The 16,540-nt window shown below is 43.5% G+C and overlaps 1 protein-coding gene across 1 annotated transcript in view; it reads left to right on the plus strand.

The window, feature by feature from the left end:
* Nucleotides 1-3,792: 3,792 nt before the first annotated feature.
* DNER (delta/notch like EGF repeat containing) overlaps nucleotides 3,793-16,540 on the plus strand; it is a 206,892-nt gene continuing 194,144 nt past the window's right edge. Inside the window, exon 1 of the mRNA XM_054983178.1 lies at nucleotides 3,793-4,127. Coding sequence (XP_054839153.1) covers nucleotides 3,885-4,127 — 243 coding nt within the window. The 5' untranslated portion in view covers nucleotides 3,793-3,884. The remainder of the gene's footprint in view (nucleotides 4,128-16,540) is intronic.

Raw genomic sequence — 16,540 nt, forward strand, 5'->3', positions numbered from 1 at the left:
AATATCCTGTCCCTTTAACAGGCTTAATGGCATTTTATTTACCTTGTGACATTATTTACCTCCATGGCATGAAAAGTTTCAGGTGCCCATTTCTACTCTTTAAAGGCACAGGACATTTTTCTCCAACCAGTTGGTAACCTTGCTCAATGCTCCTCAGCTATTCTCTCTTTCTCTCCCCCATTTGGATTCTACACGGTCTTGTTCTCCACACAACAGCACTGCCCTCCTGGCAACTATCGGCCCTGCCCTCCACCTGCTCTTTCTCTTCTCGCTTCAACAGGCAGCAGACCCTTCTCCAGCTTGCTAGCCTTCCCCTCTGAGGCCAAGTTAGAGGCCATACCAATTTGTGCAAATTTTCTAAAGTTTGACAGAGAAAATCTGTCATTCTGACAAATCCAGTTGCATTTCAGCCTATCAGAGATGCAGGTAACTACACACATTAGTTTTTGTTTTTAATTATTTTTATTAGGAAAATGTACAACAACAATAAAAAAATAGATAACAAGAAGAAACAGTAATTTTGTAAGATATAGATACAAATGCAATTTACAATTGAATTATTTTTCTACATTGCTTATTAAATTCAAGATATTTGATTATTTATATTCATTGATATAAATCATTTGGAGGAGAAAGATCCTTATTAGTATGAATTCAAAGAAAGGCCATCTTTCCTGGAAAGATGAGGTAAGTGAATGTATATCTTGTTTTTGTATATTATGCATTATTTTTTCTAATATAAATTGGTCCCAGACTTTTATAAACCATTGATCTTTAGTTGAAAGTGTTTGCAGGTTCCATCTTGATGCAATTAATGTTTTGGTCACCACCAATAAACTATTAACTAATTCGTGTCTTATTGGTGGTATATTTGTAGGTAGGTAACGGTAGTCCCCTGTGCAAGCACTGAGTCATTACTGACCCATAGGGGGACGTCGCATCAGACTTTTTGGCAGACTTTTTATGGGGTGGTTTGCCATTGCCTTCCCCAGTCATCTACACTTTACCCCCAGGAAACTGGGTACTCATTTTACTGACCTTGGTAGGATGGAAGGCTGAGTCAACCTTGAGCCGGCTACCTGAACCAGGCTTCTGTCAGGATCATACTCAGGTCGTGAGCAGAGCTTGGACTGCAGTACTGCAGCTTACCACTCTGTGCCACAGGGCTCAAGAAAGATAATTTGTGGTTCTAACTACACACATTTGTCAAGGAGCTGGTTTTAAGTGGAAGGAGAGGATAAAATGTATTTATTGACATTATATTATCCTACCTTTCCACTTAATAAAAATCCGATTAAAAAATAATTACAGTTATGGTACCTGTCCTCCAGATGGAGCCTGGAGTTCTCCTGGAATCTCCTCTGGTCTCCAGACTGCAGAGATAAATTAGCCTGGAGGCAACAGCAGCTTCAGAGGGTAGGCTCTATGGAATTACATCCCTGCTGTGCTCTCTCCCCAAACTCCACTCTCCCCAGGCATCACCCCCAAATCTCTAGGAATTGGCCATGCCAGATTGACAGCCCTACAATGTAATCTTAAACATGACCCATTCACTTCAATGGCCTTAGAAGCTTACAACTCTGATTGCATTGTCAGAAACAAAATGAAGTATTAAAACTAAGCAGTGCCACATATACCATCACATTAAAAAAAACAAGAAGAAGCCAGGTTGTAAAAATACAGAAAAGAAGCCCTCAGGCTAGGATCTGAGAGACTGAGGTCCAAACCCCTCTGTTGACATTGCGTGGAAGTTTGTTCAGGGACCTTGTGCCAGTCGTGCTCTCTCTCACCCTTGCCTGTCTCACAGGGCAGTTGTGGTGAGGATAAAGTAGAGGAAAGAAAAATGATGTTGTAAACTGCTTTGATACCCATTAGGGAGAAAAATGGGGTTATACCTAACCCCTAAATACCTAATACCTAAATCAAAATACATCACATCCTGTCCTCTTTCTTTAATCAGCTCCTCTATTAGACTATATATGTATGGAAAGCGTAAGAAATGTATCACCCTTGCCTAATGTTGCCAACTCTGGATTCAGAAATTCCTAAACATTTGTAAGTGCAACCCAAGGAACATAGAGTTTGGGGAGGGAGCTCAGCAGGTATGTGATTCCTTAGAGTCTACCCTCCAAAACTGTTCTTTCCTTCAGGGTAACTGATCTCTGTAATCTGGAGATTAGTTGCAATCTCCAGGCCGCTCCTGGAGGAAGGCAACCCTATCCTTACCACATAGAACTACCGAGCTGCCACTGTCTCTCTTCCCTCTTTTTTGGAGCTAGTTGCGGAACACGTGAAGTTGCCTTATAAAGAGCTGAACCATTAACTTGGTACTGGCAATAGCACTTCAGAGTTTCATGCAGGGGAGGATATTTCCCAGCACCCGCTTTCCAGCCCCTTTTACTCCAAAACTCACAACATAGCGCTTACGTGGTCCACAAAGGCATACCATGTGATCTGCTACACTAGTACCCACAGTCTGCTGGCCTCCTTCCTCCACAAGACAGCTAGGCCTCCCACTATAGCCAGCCAGGGTGCTGTGCCTGTGACACCCCAGCCTCTGGTGAGATTCGGTGCCTCTCAGCTGCGCCAAGGTGTTGTAATGGTTGCTGCAACTCCTGTAGCCCAGCTGGTTACCAACAGTAGGAGGCTTGGATGTCTTGCAGAAGCTTGCCACTGCTAGGATGCTGTGATTGCTGCAGCAGAGCCCAAGGTGGCCCAGTTAACTGCATTTATAGAACATGGTGTGTCATGTAATGGCCGGGTTGTGCAACCTTTTGCATTGATGCAAGCAAAATCCTCATGTGAGGGGTCGTAGAACAATGAGTGGCTGTGTAATGTCTCCTCAGCACTTGACGGCCTGCTTTCTTCAGCTTGCTCTCAATGAGAAGAGAGAATGCTGGTAATGGTTGTTGTAGATATTTCTTAAACTCAGGTCTCAGTTACTGCATTTCCAGATGGTTAAATACCCCTTCTGCAACAACAAAAACGAATCAGTGCGGCACTCTTGGCACTCTAGTGGCCTCCTATGAGCTCAGAAACACGTTTGTCAGTGGCCTAAGCAAGAATGCCTCAGACTTTCCATGTTGTCCTTTTCATTTTTGCGTCATTCTTTTCGTTACCCCTCTTGGTATAATGGTTCCCCATTAGGCCTGTGGGTTACTGGAGAACCAAGCTCTACTTTACGAGAGGCTAAAGTGCCCACCCGTTGCCGGCGAGCGTCTCTTTCCCTGCGGAAACGCAGCCTCAACCACTCACGTAGCGCTCTGAGGCGAGAACGAGGTATGTAGAAGAATGTAGTAATAAGAGTATTGGATCGCATCACTTTGGATAGGAGGTGCCAAACCATTTAAACCAACGCTTTCTGAATGTAAAGGAAAAATCCTTAGCAGGGGGACGAAGCTACGACAAACCCTCTGCTCCTGGGGGGCTTTTGTTCAGTTTTAGCTTGCAGGAAATTTTTTAAAGATGGAAGAGCATTGGGGAAAAAGGCATGTCCCTCCCACTGGCAGCCTGGCATGGTACATCCCACTCCGCCCCCTCATTCCCCGACTAGGGTGGAGCAGACCGCCGTTGTAACCCGCGGCGACCTGCCCTCAGGCGCCCGCGCCTCCCGGTGCCCGCATCTGGCTCCTTTGTCCCTCCCTCGGCGCCCTGCCCTTGTCTGCTGCGCCTTTCGGTTCTCCAGCGCGCAGCGCGGGCCGGGCGCGCCCTCTGCCGGTGGCCGGCGCTGACGTTTCGCCATGCCGGCCACTCCCTCCCCAGTCTCCACCCGCAGGTTGCCGGAGTCGGGTGGCAGCTGAGCGGCTGCCGCCTCCTCATCTTCTTCTCGCTCCTGCTCGCCCGGCGCTTTCCTGGGCTCCCTCCCTGGGGCCGTCCGCGCCGTCATGCCCCGCGCCGTCCCGCTTTCGCTGCTGCTGCTCCTCAGCCTGGTCCAGCGCCGCGCCTCTTTGGCCGGGCCGGCGCCCACCGCCGCGCCCCTCGACTGGCCGTCGGACCCTTGCCTCAGTCAGCCCTGCAAGAACAACGGCACCTGCTCCACGGCCGCGCCGCGCCGCGCGCCGCTGCTTTTCCTCCAGCCCGCCTATAGCTGCGTCTGCCCCCCCGGGGTCACCGGCACCTACTGCCAGGTAAGGAGCGGGCAAGGGAGAGTCCTGGCCGCGCCGTTAGCCGCCTCCCCGGCAGGGCCCTCGCTGTGCGTCCGCCGCCTTCGTGCCTCTGTAGCTGCTGGACGTGTCGGCAGTCTTTCCCGTTCTTGCCGCCCATTCCCTTCCTCCGTGCCTGCCTATGGAGCTGGTGGCTTTTGCTCCCGCTCCCGCTAATCTGACCGCGGACCTTCATCTCTTAGTCCTGCCTTTCCTAGCTGCCGGCTGGATAGTGTTATACAACGGTATCAATGCCCGTGCACGATTCGGATCCAGTAGCACCTTAGAGACCAACTAGGTTTCTAAGGCATGAGCTTTCGAGAGGCAAAGCTCTCTTCGTCAGATATCTCCCCTCGCTCCCTTTTGCCGGTGTCGTCCATGAGTCGGCCGCGTCCGGTAAGGGGTAACCAGGACGAAGGCTGAAGAACATAGGCGAAGGGCGTGCTGGGCATTTTCTCCCGGCTTGCCCACCTATGCCTTGCGCGGGTGAGAAGCTCTGAACTTGCTCTTCTCTTACACGCTGAGGGCTCTGTTTCGAGGCTTTGTCTGAATGACAAATACGTACTTTCAAAGATAATAGTGCACATGGTTGGTTGAATTGAAGTCGGTTGGCTTGAAGTAGAGATCTATTTCTGTTCTGCTCAAGGTTAAACCTAAGTGTTTTATCGCATCTCCCACTCTTCTTTTAAGAACGAAGCTCACGCTGAACGTGCAAGTGGTTCTTGTCATAGGTGAGGTCATTAGACTTCAGATAGCTTGTGGTCTGGTCATATGTAGTGGCGTTGCTTTGTTGTAGGTGAAATATAGTATGAACATCTGGAATAGGAAAAAAACACTTAAGGGTTAGGAAGATCAAGATGATGCTGAAAGTGATCTCAAATATGTTTTTTGTTCTGTTTTGGCACCGGAAAAGATTAGACTATCTGTATTCCACTTTTGTTGAATAAAGAAGCTCATTTCATATAGACTTTAAAAATGGAGAATTGATTTCAGTTCTCTGGAAATAAAGAAGGAAGATTGTTGAACTGATGTGTGACAGAATTTGCGTTGTCCTCCTGTGCATGCTTACTCAGAAGTCAGTTTCATGTAACCAAGTGGGACTTCTAAATAAACATGTATAGGGATGGTTTATTATCCAGTAGAACAATTTGGTTGTGTTCAGTTCCCCGCCCCCTTTACCATTAATGTGGCCAAAAAGATCTACAACCCATACTAATGCTGTAGCTTGTATGAAAATGGAGGAAGAAGGGTTAAAGAGAGAATTCTTTTAAGGAAGCCAAAGATTGTGCATCTTTGTTCTCATTATGGAAGATCTTTATTTGAGAGGGGAGTAGGGGCAGGAGGGGGAAGAATGAAATGCAAACATTTTAGTAGTAAGTTGTGTATTTTTGACTGTGAGTGTTTCTTGTACTTCATTTTTAAAGAATGCAAGTCCTCTGCAGATTGTGCAGAATCAAAGAGATTTCAGTGATTTAAATGGAATAATTTTTTACAAGATTGGCAGTCTTCTTAATGTGGAGTTGACTTTTCACAGCCTTTCTTGTCTGCTAAAAGAGAGAAAGTTGCTACTCCCTGATGACAGTTTTATTCAATTGTATATGGTTCTTTTAAATGTCAACAAAGTATGTAGTAAGGGTATAGAGAGAGAAGGAGTCACGGAGAATTTGTGCGATGAGGAATGAGATTAATTTCACAGCAACATGCAGATACTTTATACAGTCATGACAATACATGCTTATGAACGGTTCCTTTATAAATAACTATTTTTATACATAGACACTTGACTAACACAGAATTTTCGTAGGACAGTATTTGGCTCTACTGTTGAGGACTGTAGATGAATGCAATGCTTTCGTATGGTAAAGAAGCCTACTTAAACCAAATGAGTAAGACAAATGAGGATTAATGCCTGAAATTGAGCTGGCAATCAGTGTACATTAATTCAGCAGAGAATTTACTAATTTAATATAGTCTTCTCCCCTAATTAACGATGGCTATTAACCTTTGAATCATATGCTCCCATGTTTTCTTCTTAGACTTGCATAAATTTGAATATCCTAGTCTTCACTCATATTTCAAGTACAATTTCTTTTACGTCCCAATTCTAACACACTCCATAGAAATCAGTGGGACTTACTTCTATGTAATAGGCATGAATCAGCCACTATGAAGCATATTTAAGTTCAGTTGACTTGAACGGGAGAGTTAAGGACATGCATAAAACCAGCTATAAATAAATAGAAATAAATGCGCTCATCTAGCTGTTGTGGATAGCATCAAGGTTTCCCCACCCATGGAGCATGACTTTCTTGCTTGCCCCTACAGCCCCAAATGCCCCACCAAATGCTAGTTCTGTGGTATGGGGCCTTCTGGACTACAGCAGGGGAGTGGTGAGAAAGTCATGCTCAGTGGGCAGAAATCTTTCCACCCTTGGGAATGCTACAGAGAAACCAAGCTCCTAGTTGGTGGTCTTGGATACAGATGCACCTCTCTATTTTAATCAGAAAATGTACTTGGCCTGTTTCAGCAGAGCCTAGATGAACATCATAGTGCAAATGGGGAAGTACCTCCAGATGCTCATCTGTATCAGCCATGCAAAAAGGCTTGTTTATGCATCCAGATCTCTTGCTGGATAGGGGTGACTGAGTTGAACTTTTGCTGGACTGTATTCAATATAATGGATGTACCAAACTGTAATTTTCAGATAAATTGGATGTGTCAAACTATCAATCTCCAGATAAATGTTTAAGAATAAATACACAGTTTTGGATTTCATCTCATTGTTCTCTAAGTATTAAGATATAAATCTAAGGATTCAAGTGGCTTATTTTTGAAATACTGATACACGGTATTGGGCGAGGTTTTTATTTGGTAAAGGATGAAAGCTCAGAGGAAGTTATTTCAGTCATATTTTAATAGCAAGTTAACATCTGTAAGATGTTAAAAATATGAGAGAATATACCTGACCATAATTTTCTTTGATGCACTTAAACATGGAGTTGTGGATCTGAGGAAGACATCATTTCAATTTTGTTCAGAAATTTGGGCGTCAAGATGAAACATCTTTCAGTTGGACTATTAATATGATGATAGTTGGAAACTGCTCTGAATTCCCTTAGAGATATGTTGGCTATAGCAGTTCTGTTGAACCTCACTGTTCCTTTGTTGGTAGGAGAAAGAATACTGACACTGCATGTGCTCAAAATATTTTAAGACATAGAGCAGTGCCTTTCTTCCACTGAGACAGTTCTTTCTCCTGAATTTTTTCTAAAGTCTGAAGAAATACATTCCACAATGTTATCTAGAGCATAAAAAAATGCATGTTACATGTTGCTATTTATCATCGGGGGCAGGGAGATTTTTAAGAAGGCTACATTTACTTGTATACCAACAAGACAATTAGCCACATCCTAAAAAGGAAAAAAAATCCATGCATTGGAGGTGATAATTGTGAAGCAGTAAAACTCTACCCTGTGTCCCAGTGTAATGCATATTCTTCAACAGGGTACTTTTAGGTATCACAAAAGTACTGTCAAGCTTTGTCCGTGTATAAAGCCACTTGTGTGAAAGAAAAAGGCTGGGGTAGAACTGGCCATAAAACTGCCTGCAAAAGCCATCATTAGTTACAGAAGCCTCTTATGATTTGTGTGCCTCCAAAAATGTTATGTTCTTATGCCTGTTGGCTCATTTTGCAAATTGAGAAGCACTTGCGTGCAAGACGATGAAGCTAGGCAGGGTTGGCCTTGGTTAGTAATTGGATGGGAGACCTCCAATGAAGACCAGGTTTGCAGAGGCAGGCAATGGCAAACCATCTTCGTTAGTCTCCTGCCATGAAAGGGGTCACCATAAGTCAGCCATGACTTGACAGTATTCACCACCACATATAGAAGAGTAGGCTATGCAATTAGTGGACATTTCCAGTGCTGTTTGGCTGAATGCTTGTCACTTTGCCTTCTGTGGTCTGGTGTTAGTACATGCACTCAAAAACTTGCCTCCTGGACTGGTTCAAGAGAAGTGAATTCCTGCAGCTTTTTGTATTTCTTGCACTTCTGTTTTAGAATGTCGTCTTCCCACCACTAATTCCATCCCATTGAAATGTGGCTGTGCTATTTTCAAGTTAAAAAAAAATGAAGATTGGCAAATACTGCAATGAAGTCATGTGCTTCTTTATATCTGACACTTATTGATCCTTACCACACTCTTAACTGACAGATGTCTCACTATTTCTTTGTGTCAATCTGTGCATTATGCCTTGCATCTTTTGTGTCCAAGAATCAAATACCAATATCATGTACGGTTTTTAAAGGGCTTTACTTCCCCAAACCATCTGCCAAGATTTCAGCCAAAATATGTTAAACATATTGGCAAAAGTTGAGTTATGGGCCACAGTCAGGGCTATAGGCTACTGGAGTAGAATACATGAGGAGCCATGTGGAATCAGACCATCTTGACCCAGCATATTGTTTCACACAGCAGCCAACCGGTTGCCCTGGAGGGCCAACAAACAGGGCATAGAGTCCAAGACCTTCCCCTGCTACTGCCTTCCAAGACCTGCCATCCTCCATGCCATCTATGCTTGTGGCCATCACTACATCCATTGACAGTGAATTCCACAATTTAATTAATTTAAATTTATCTCCAAGCCTTAAGATATGTAGAGAAGCTCAGAATAGTTGGGAACCTGAAGAATGGAGCTGATGTCACACAAGTCAGCCTGTCATGCCAGCTGTCTTACCACCAGCCATCAAGTCCTCATCTGAGGACAAGGAACTGGAAGAGCCCATGAGGGACGAAGGACTGAAGGAGCTGGCCTGGGGGCTCATGGAGCCCATGACAGAGCAGCAGGATCCACAGTTGGGAACTGACGGAGAAGCTTCTCAGGGTGAGGGCTCATGTGAGGCAGAGGGGAAACCATCACTTCTGGGAGCCATGCTGCTGGCATCCCCTGAGTGACGGAGGCAGCGTGAGTAGAAGACAATCTGGGAGCGACGGGGGATCACCCGCCTCCTTGCACAACGCCGGGCAGTGCAACTCTCTGAGGCCAAGGCGCTGCAGTCAGAGGAAAACACCTGCACCTCAGTGGATAAAAGGAAGATGCTGAGCAGGGCTCAGGGGTGGAAGCAACCTTGCTCTCCACTCCCTGCGAACTGCATTCCTGTGCCTGGAAGCTCTCGACCCTCCCTTGCATCCTGCTCCCCATGGATGGAACTCTTGGCTTATGACCTTGGCTCAACTCCTGGACTTGCACCTGCCTGCCTTGCTTTTGGACTGACTTGCCTGTGAATTGGCTTGGACTGTTGGACTTACTCTTGGACTGCCCTACTTGTGTACAGCTTAGACTGCCTGACCCACTGGTGAGCTACCTTGCCTACTAGGCACCTCCAACCCAGCCAGTGGTGGGTGCCCTAGCCCCTGAGTGCGGCCTCTGAAGTACTGAAGGGATTCAACCAGGAAATAAGAGAAGGCCATATTACCTGCCAGTCACAACGGCTGATTTGCATAACTCTTCTGTGACCAGAGGTTTGATCATATGAGACCCAGCCTAGTTGCAGCCTTAGATAACAAAGTTCCTGGTTCAAGACTTGGATTCTAGTCCCCTCTGAATTTTAGATGTTATCTGCCTAGGGTTGCCAGGTTCTCTTACCCTTCAAGTGGGAGGTTGGGAATTTGGCATTCACCTTTTGAGACTCCTTGTGTGTGCACAAAGTGCGTATGTGCTTCTGGCCCAGTGTGATAATGTCACTTCTGGGAGTGGTCATCACATCTATGAGAGTGCACCTGCTGCTTGCTGGCCCAAGAGGTTTCTTGCCTTCCAGGCCTGTTCCATGGGTCTTTCCCCCTCAACTGGCCAGGTGAGAGGCAGTGGGGGGCAGAGGCTGAGAGCAGGGGATCTGCTTCCCCCACTGGGGGACTGGCAGCCCTATATCTGTCACTTAAAGTTCCTTTTGAAGATCAGTTATTACAGTTTTTCTCATTTGCATTGCTATTCCAGGGATTACTTTCATTCTATAATCTTTCTTATTGTCACTTAGACTAATGTGCTAGTGATTAAGGTATCTGAGCAATCTACAGTGGACACCAGTGTTAATTTGGCATGTGACTGCAAACAATCCTTTTGGAGTGTTGGTAGTGCTGTGCCGAATTGGCATCTGAACCTGTCACTCAAATGATGGTTTTGCTGCTGCCACACTTAATCAGAACTAGTACGTTGTCCTCAGTAGAAAACAAGAGTTCAGAAGTTGCGTGAATTTGTTCTAAACCATAAGATGCCTTTACAATTAAGAAGATAGTAAAAAGAAGCAATGTTGCAAAGCTCACTTACAAGAGTCTATTTGTTATTTGTGTTTAGAGCATCATTTATTGGGATCAGTTCCCAATGCTTTAAATGTGCTTTGAAATTATATTTATAGCATGGTTCATGTACCATGTCAGATAAGCAGAAGGGTGTGTATGCTAATCTGTATTAATGGGTAATTTAATTTGTGAAAAAATTATATCAACAGTATGTTTTTAGGAGGAAAATGCAAAACTTGAGATGTTTAAGTGGGTTTAATGGCAAATAAGAGCATTATAAAGATTTAGAAAGGGCTTTTTCTTCTCAGGGTACTCAAACAGTTTATTGAATTCTGTTTGAAAAGGCTCCTTTGCATAATTTGCAGGTCATTACACAATATAAATTGTTTAGCTTCAAGGAATACTTCAAGAGTTTCAAGCACTGTGGTTTACCTTTTTGTGCTGACAGTTGCTGAAGAGCCTTGATAAAAGCTTTGTGATAACACAGAAATACTAGAATAGAAAAAGGGAGAAGAAAGATCTCTTGATCAGTTTTCCTGTAGTAGTTTCACTCCTATGTTTTCCCCTTTCTCCGTCAGTCTTGGTTTTCTTCTACTGACAGCTAGGTCTGTTTCTGAACATGAGTATCGGAGAGACTTGGGCTTAAAACATACACAATTTGTTCCCTACTAGTTTCTGATCTGTGTTTTATTTCTCTTGCTGTATCTGAAATTTAATGGGAATAATTATATTTCAATTGCTAGCAAAGTTACCCAGTCAGAAGCATTTTCCCAACATGCAGTAATTAATCTTCAGGCAATTCAATTGTAGAAAAGATAGAACTTATTTTTATTGAGGTAGGTTCCATTTGCAGCATTTTCTTGTAGAAACAGAAGAAAGAATCCTAGCCTAAAATGAATGTTCCCTGTTTGGCATGGCTAACTAATTCAGCATCATGCTTGCCGGCGAGTATGTGGATTAGGTCTCCATGGCAGAAGCTCTGGAAAGATGCGTCCTCCTTTGGAACAACATGAGGCAAGAGAGAGAATCTCTCTCCGTGGAAACAGGAAGAGAGGAGGAGTCAGGAGGCGTTCCCACCTTAGACAGAGAGAAGGTGTCTTGCTAATCAGGAAAATGACACATACACACAGAGAGTAGGGATACCAGATCCCATGGGAACTCCTTTCCTACTGGGAGGATAAAAGAACCTGGCAACCCTAACAGAGAGACATGCAGTGCCCCTCAGTGCCCAAGGCATGCTGAGTAACCTATTCCAACAAAATTTGGCAGCCTTTACCTCTTTTCTCTTTAATTCCTATGCTGTTATCTCTTAAAATCTCTACTTCTGTAGTCTTCTTCTCCTCTTCCTTTTTCATCTCAAGGCTTTGCTCAGGTGAAGTTAATTCAGTTACTACCCTCTTCCCAGTTTCTTCATCTTCATTCCCCCCTTTACTTTTACAGTCTTCTCCTACCTGAGCTCTTAATTCTTTCTTCTCTTTTGCTGTTTGCCTGCATGGTTACAGTCTCTTTTTAATATTCAACAGGCTATTTTCTTTTTCATTTCAGGTCTTTTATTGTTTATTAATATCTAGCTCCCTCACTTTCCCAAAACTATTCTCCTGTTCTCAAGAGCTGTGTCCTTTCCTAAACTCTCTGCCATTTCTCAATGCTCTTTCTGCTATTTTTATCCTTTCCGAGCCATTCCATTCTAACCACTCATTTGAGTCTGCCTTACTTTTTCTTACTAATGATCTTCCTTAACCAAATATCACATTCCTTACTTAGTTATCCATCTTCATCCTTCTGTACTGTTCAAATTTTATTCTTTTTGGCTCATGGAACTCTGAGTTTCTGTTTACTTTATTTAGAAAATGTGCATGCTGCTTCTTTGGAACCTTTCTTAACTAGGCTGACAGAGTTAAAAAAGCAATAAATTTTATATCTGTTTTTATATTTTATCTGTATTAAACCAGCTGCGAAACTACCCTTAGTCTAGAAGCTCACCATAACCCCACTCTTACCCAAATGGCTACCCAAGTTTGTCCCTTGGCCTCTAGAGGCATCTCTCTGAGCACAGCCAACATCTCACCAACACAACACTATGGGTGAACTTTTATACCGGGATCTTTCCCGTGTATACAGGGATCCAGTTGAAAGGCCATCCTTGGTTGTTGGGGGCAAAACATCACTTACAAAGGAGAGAAAGACTCTCCCAAGTGGTAACTTCTCTATTGGGGAATGAACATCATCTAACCGACTTCAAAAGAACTGCTTAGATTACTAATGAGCTTCTGGTATAAAAGTGCTTACTAACTCATGACAGAAACGTAGACAGGAGTAACAATGAAGACAGTAACCAAGAATCATACTACAACAAAAATAGAACAAGACTAGTCTTTAATACAGTTTCCCATTCACCAGGCTGATATGAATGCCACTTACAAACTTTGAGATCTAAAAAGAGGCTTAGTCAAAATAATGGACAACATAGAGCAGAACCACAAGTGACAAAAGGCACAGATTGGACACTTGTCTGCTTCCCTCAAGTTTTGATGGGAAATGTAGGCATCCTGGTCTCGCAGCTTCGCTCTCTGACTGCTGTCCAATGGACTTTTCAACTGTCATTTGTCCAACATTCCGCCAAGCTGCCTACATTTCCCATCAAAACTTGAGGGAAGCAGACAAGTGTCCAATCTGTGCCTTTTGTCACTTGTGGTTCTGCTCATAGAAGGAATGGTCACCAATGTTCACTTTTTTTCTTTTTCTAGGTGATGATACTGCCAGTATCTTATTACTTTTGTGTTCTGCTGTTGCTTATTGTTGTCATGTTTTCTTGTGTTTTGCAATTTCATTTCCACAGTGAGGAGCAAATCCTTCTTTTTGACTCTCAGTGTTTTTTTGCAAAGCAAGGTGTTCTTGCATTAATTGCCACCAATCTCTGTACCCCAAGTGCAGGCGGGACAATTTTTGAGAGGGTAAAGTGGCTCAGAAATAGTGACAGAAATAGTCAGAATTCTAAATGCAGCTTTTCAGTGACTTGCATGCAGAGACAAATCTATAATAACCAGTGCAGAGAAATAGAAGACAGCAACAAAAAAAGAAAGGAGATCCACAAGATCAAGGAAATCAAAGGGAAATTCAAGCCATGGCTCAGGATGCTGAAAGAGCAACATGGAAAAACAGTATCTGATCAGGACAAAATAAAGGAAAGATGGAAACAATACACTGAAGTACTGTACAGAAGAGATGGAAGAATGACAGACACCTTCAAAGACGATGAAGACCCAGAAATCTTAGAAAGTGAAGTAAAAGCTGCACTCAAAGCAATTGGGAGAAACAAAGCACCTGGAGTAGATGGAATACTAATACAGCTATTTCAAGCTACAGAAACTGAGTCCATCAAAATCTTAACAAGAATCTGTCAACAAATATGGAAAACAAAACAATGGCCCACAGACTGGAAACGCTCAGTCTACATTCTAATTCCAAAAAACAGGATGCCAAAGACTGCAGCAACTATTGGACAATTATGTTAATTTCTCATGCAAGCAAAATGATGCTCAAAATTCTACAGCAAAGACTCTTACCATATACGGAACGATAAATGCCAGATGTTAAAGCTGGATTCAGAAGCGGCACAAGAGGTCACATTGCAAATTTATGATAGCTAATGGAACATAGCCTATGCTTTATAGATTACAGCAAAGCTTTTGACTGTAAGGATCATGAAGAGTTATGGAGAGTCTTAAAAGAAATGAGGGTGCCACAACATCTGATTGTTTTGATGTGCAACCTGTACTCTGGACAAGAGGCTACAGTCAGGATAGAATATGGGGAAACAGAATGGTTTCCAATTGGCAAAAGTGTCAGACAAGGATGCATATTATCTCCCTACCTGTTCAACCTCTATGTAGAGCGTATCATAAGGAAAGCTGGATTATATCTAGAAGAAGGTGGAGTGAAATTTGGTGGAAGGAACAGTAACAATTTGAGAGATGACACCACATTACTGGCAGAACATAGTGAAGACTTGAAATAACTACTGATGAAAATCAAAGGAGAAAGTGCCAAAGCAAGATTACAGGTGAACATCAAGAAGACAAAAGTAATGACTACTGAGGAATTACACAATTTTAAAGCTGACAACGAGGAAATTGAAATTGTTCAAGATTTTCTACTCCTTGCCTCAATCATCAATCAAAAGGGAGATTTCAACCAAGAAATCAGAAGAAGATTGAGACTTGGAAGAGCAACTATGAGGGAACTAGAAAAGATTCTTATAGATGTCCCTCTGGGGACAAAGATCAAATTAATCAAGTTAATCCGAACAATGGAATTCCTCATTACTATGTATGGATGTGAAAGTTGGACAATGAAGAAAGCAGACAGGAAGGAAATTGATTCATTTGAAATGTGTTGCTGGAGGAGAGTTTTGCAGATACCACGGTGGCCAAGAATTGAGATTTGAAAATTGACAATCCCTTTCTTAAAGTTTATCCTGAAAAGGTGGTGATGCATACAAGTTTGCAATTTTTGCCTATGGTTGTGTCTAGATTTCATGTCTCTCAAGATATTATTCTACCGGTATTTTTTCCCAACCACCAGAATGCATGTAACACACATTTGAAGAACTGTATTGTTTTATTTGAACAGGACCATTTTTTAAAGGAAAGTTACTATGTTTGTTTACTTTGGTCACTTCCACATGTCCTTTTCCTCCCAGGCTTTCTCTGTCCTGAAGCCGAGTCTTCCCAACCCGCTTTCATAACTCACCTTCCATATGCAGCGTCCTTGTGTGTTTCTCGTGTGTGTTCGTAGCAGAAGTAAAAAAAGTTCTCAAACAGAAAGTGTGTTCTTTCTGCACCTAAATCACAAATGACGTTGGTGCAGTCCTGCACAACTTTCCTTTTTTTTTTTTTGAGCGCATGCGGGATTGCGCTATATCATTGCCCTGTCTTTCAGTTTCTGTAGAAACTGGGCATGTGTAGTACTCCATTCTCTGCCATTGGTTTTCCAGAGTTTTAAATGCAAAAGTGTTTAATAAATACGCGAACAGTAGAGTAGCGCAATTGCACAATTTCATATCCTCCTACTATATAAAAGGCAAACCATGTTCCCTAGCACTCACTCCTTATCCCCGTGGAGGCACAGTATGCAGGGATAAGAAACGAGTGAGGGGCAAAACAATAGCTCAGCACAGGCTGTGGGAAGGCTCAGTGTGGCATCGAGGCCCTCCCAACATCCCACAGCAGCAGGGGTGGTGATCCTCACCACCTCCGTGGGGTCTTGGGAGAGCTGGGCACAAGCCAAGCAGTGGCTGAGGGATCAGAGGAGGAGGGAACCCCAGCTCTCTTCCCCATCCCCCTCTTGACTGATGCTGCAGGGAGAAGCGCAGGGGTGGGGGGAAGCGCTGCTAGAAGCTGTTATATTTTCCAAAACAACAGGCTTTAATGCTAGTTTGAAATAAAATCAGAAACGGCATTCTGTTCCCAATGTTGCTCCTAAACTGATAGTCTGATTGCTGAGTGTAGCAAGCACTGCATCGTAATAGCTCAAGGACCATTTTAAAAAGTAAAAAAAAAAAAGGGGGGGAGGAGGACTTATACGATCACGCATGCAAGCCAGACACTTGTGTGGGAGGGGTAATGGCAAGAGGAGGGGTTGGAGATTTGTGGGAGGGCACTTCAAAAGTGCAAAAAAGCCTCCAGGTGCATTGATAGATAATCACCCGAAAACAGCGGCATCACAAATGAAAACGGAACAAGTTTCACAAAAAGCGCTCAAAACCCAGGATCATGATGACCTGCTCGCGCATGGGAGACGATGATGTATGTAATGAGTAAGATAACCTGCCAAAGTTCTGTTAGCAGGCCATCTCAGAGAGCAGAACCACAAGTGACAAAAGGCACAGATTGGACACTTGTCTGCTTCCCTCAAGTTTTGATGGGAAATGTAGGCAGCTTGGCAGAATGTTGGACAAGTGACAGTTGAAAGTCCATTGAACAGCAGTCAGAGAGCGAAGCTGCGAGACCAGGATGCCTACATTTCCCATCAAAACTTGAGGGAAGCAGACAAGTGTCCAATCTGTGCCTTTTGTCACTTGTGGTTCTGCTCTCATTAAGGAC

This window comes from Eublepharis macularius, chromosome 6 (genome assembly GCF_028583425.1).
Source record: "Eublepharis macularius isolate TG4126 chromosome 6, MPM_Emac_v1.0, whole genome shotgun sequence".
In the NCBI taxonomy this organism is placed as follows: Eukaryota; Metazoa; Chordata; class Lepidosauria; order Squamata; family Eublepharidae; genus Eublepharis; species Eublepharis macularius.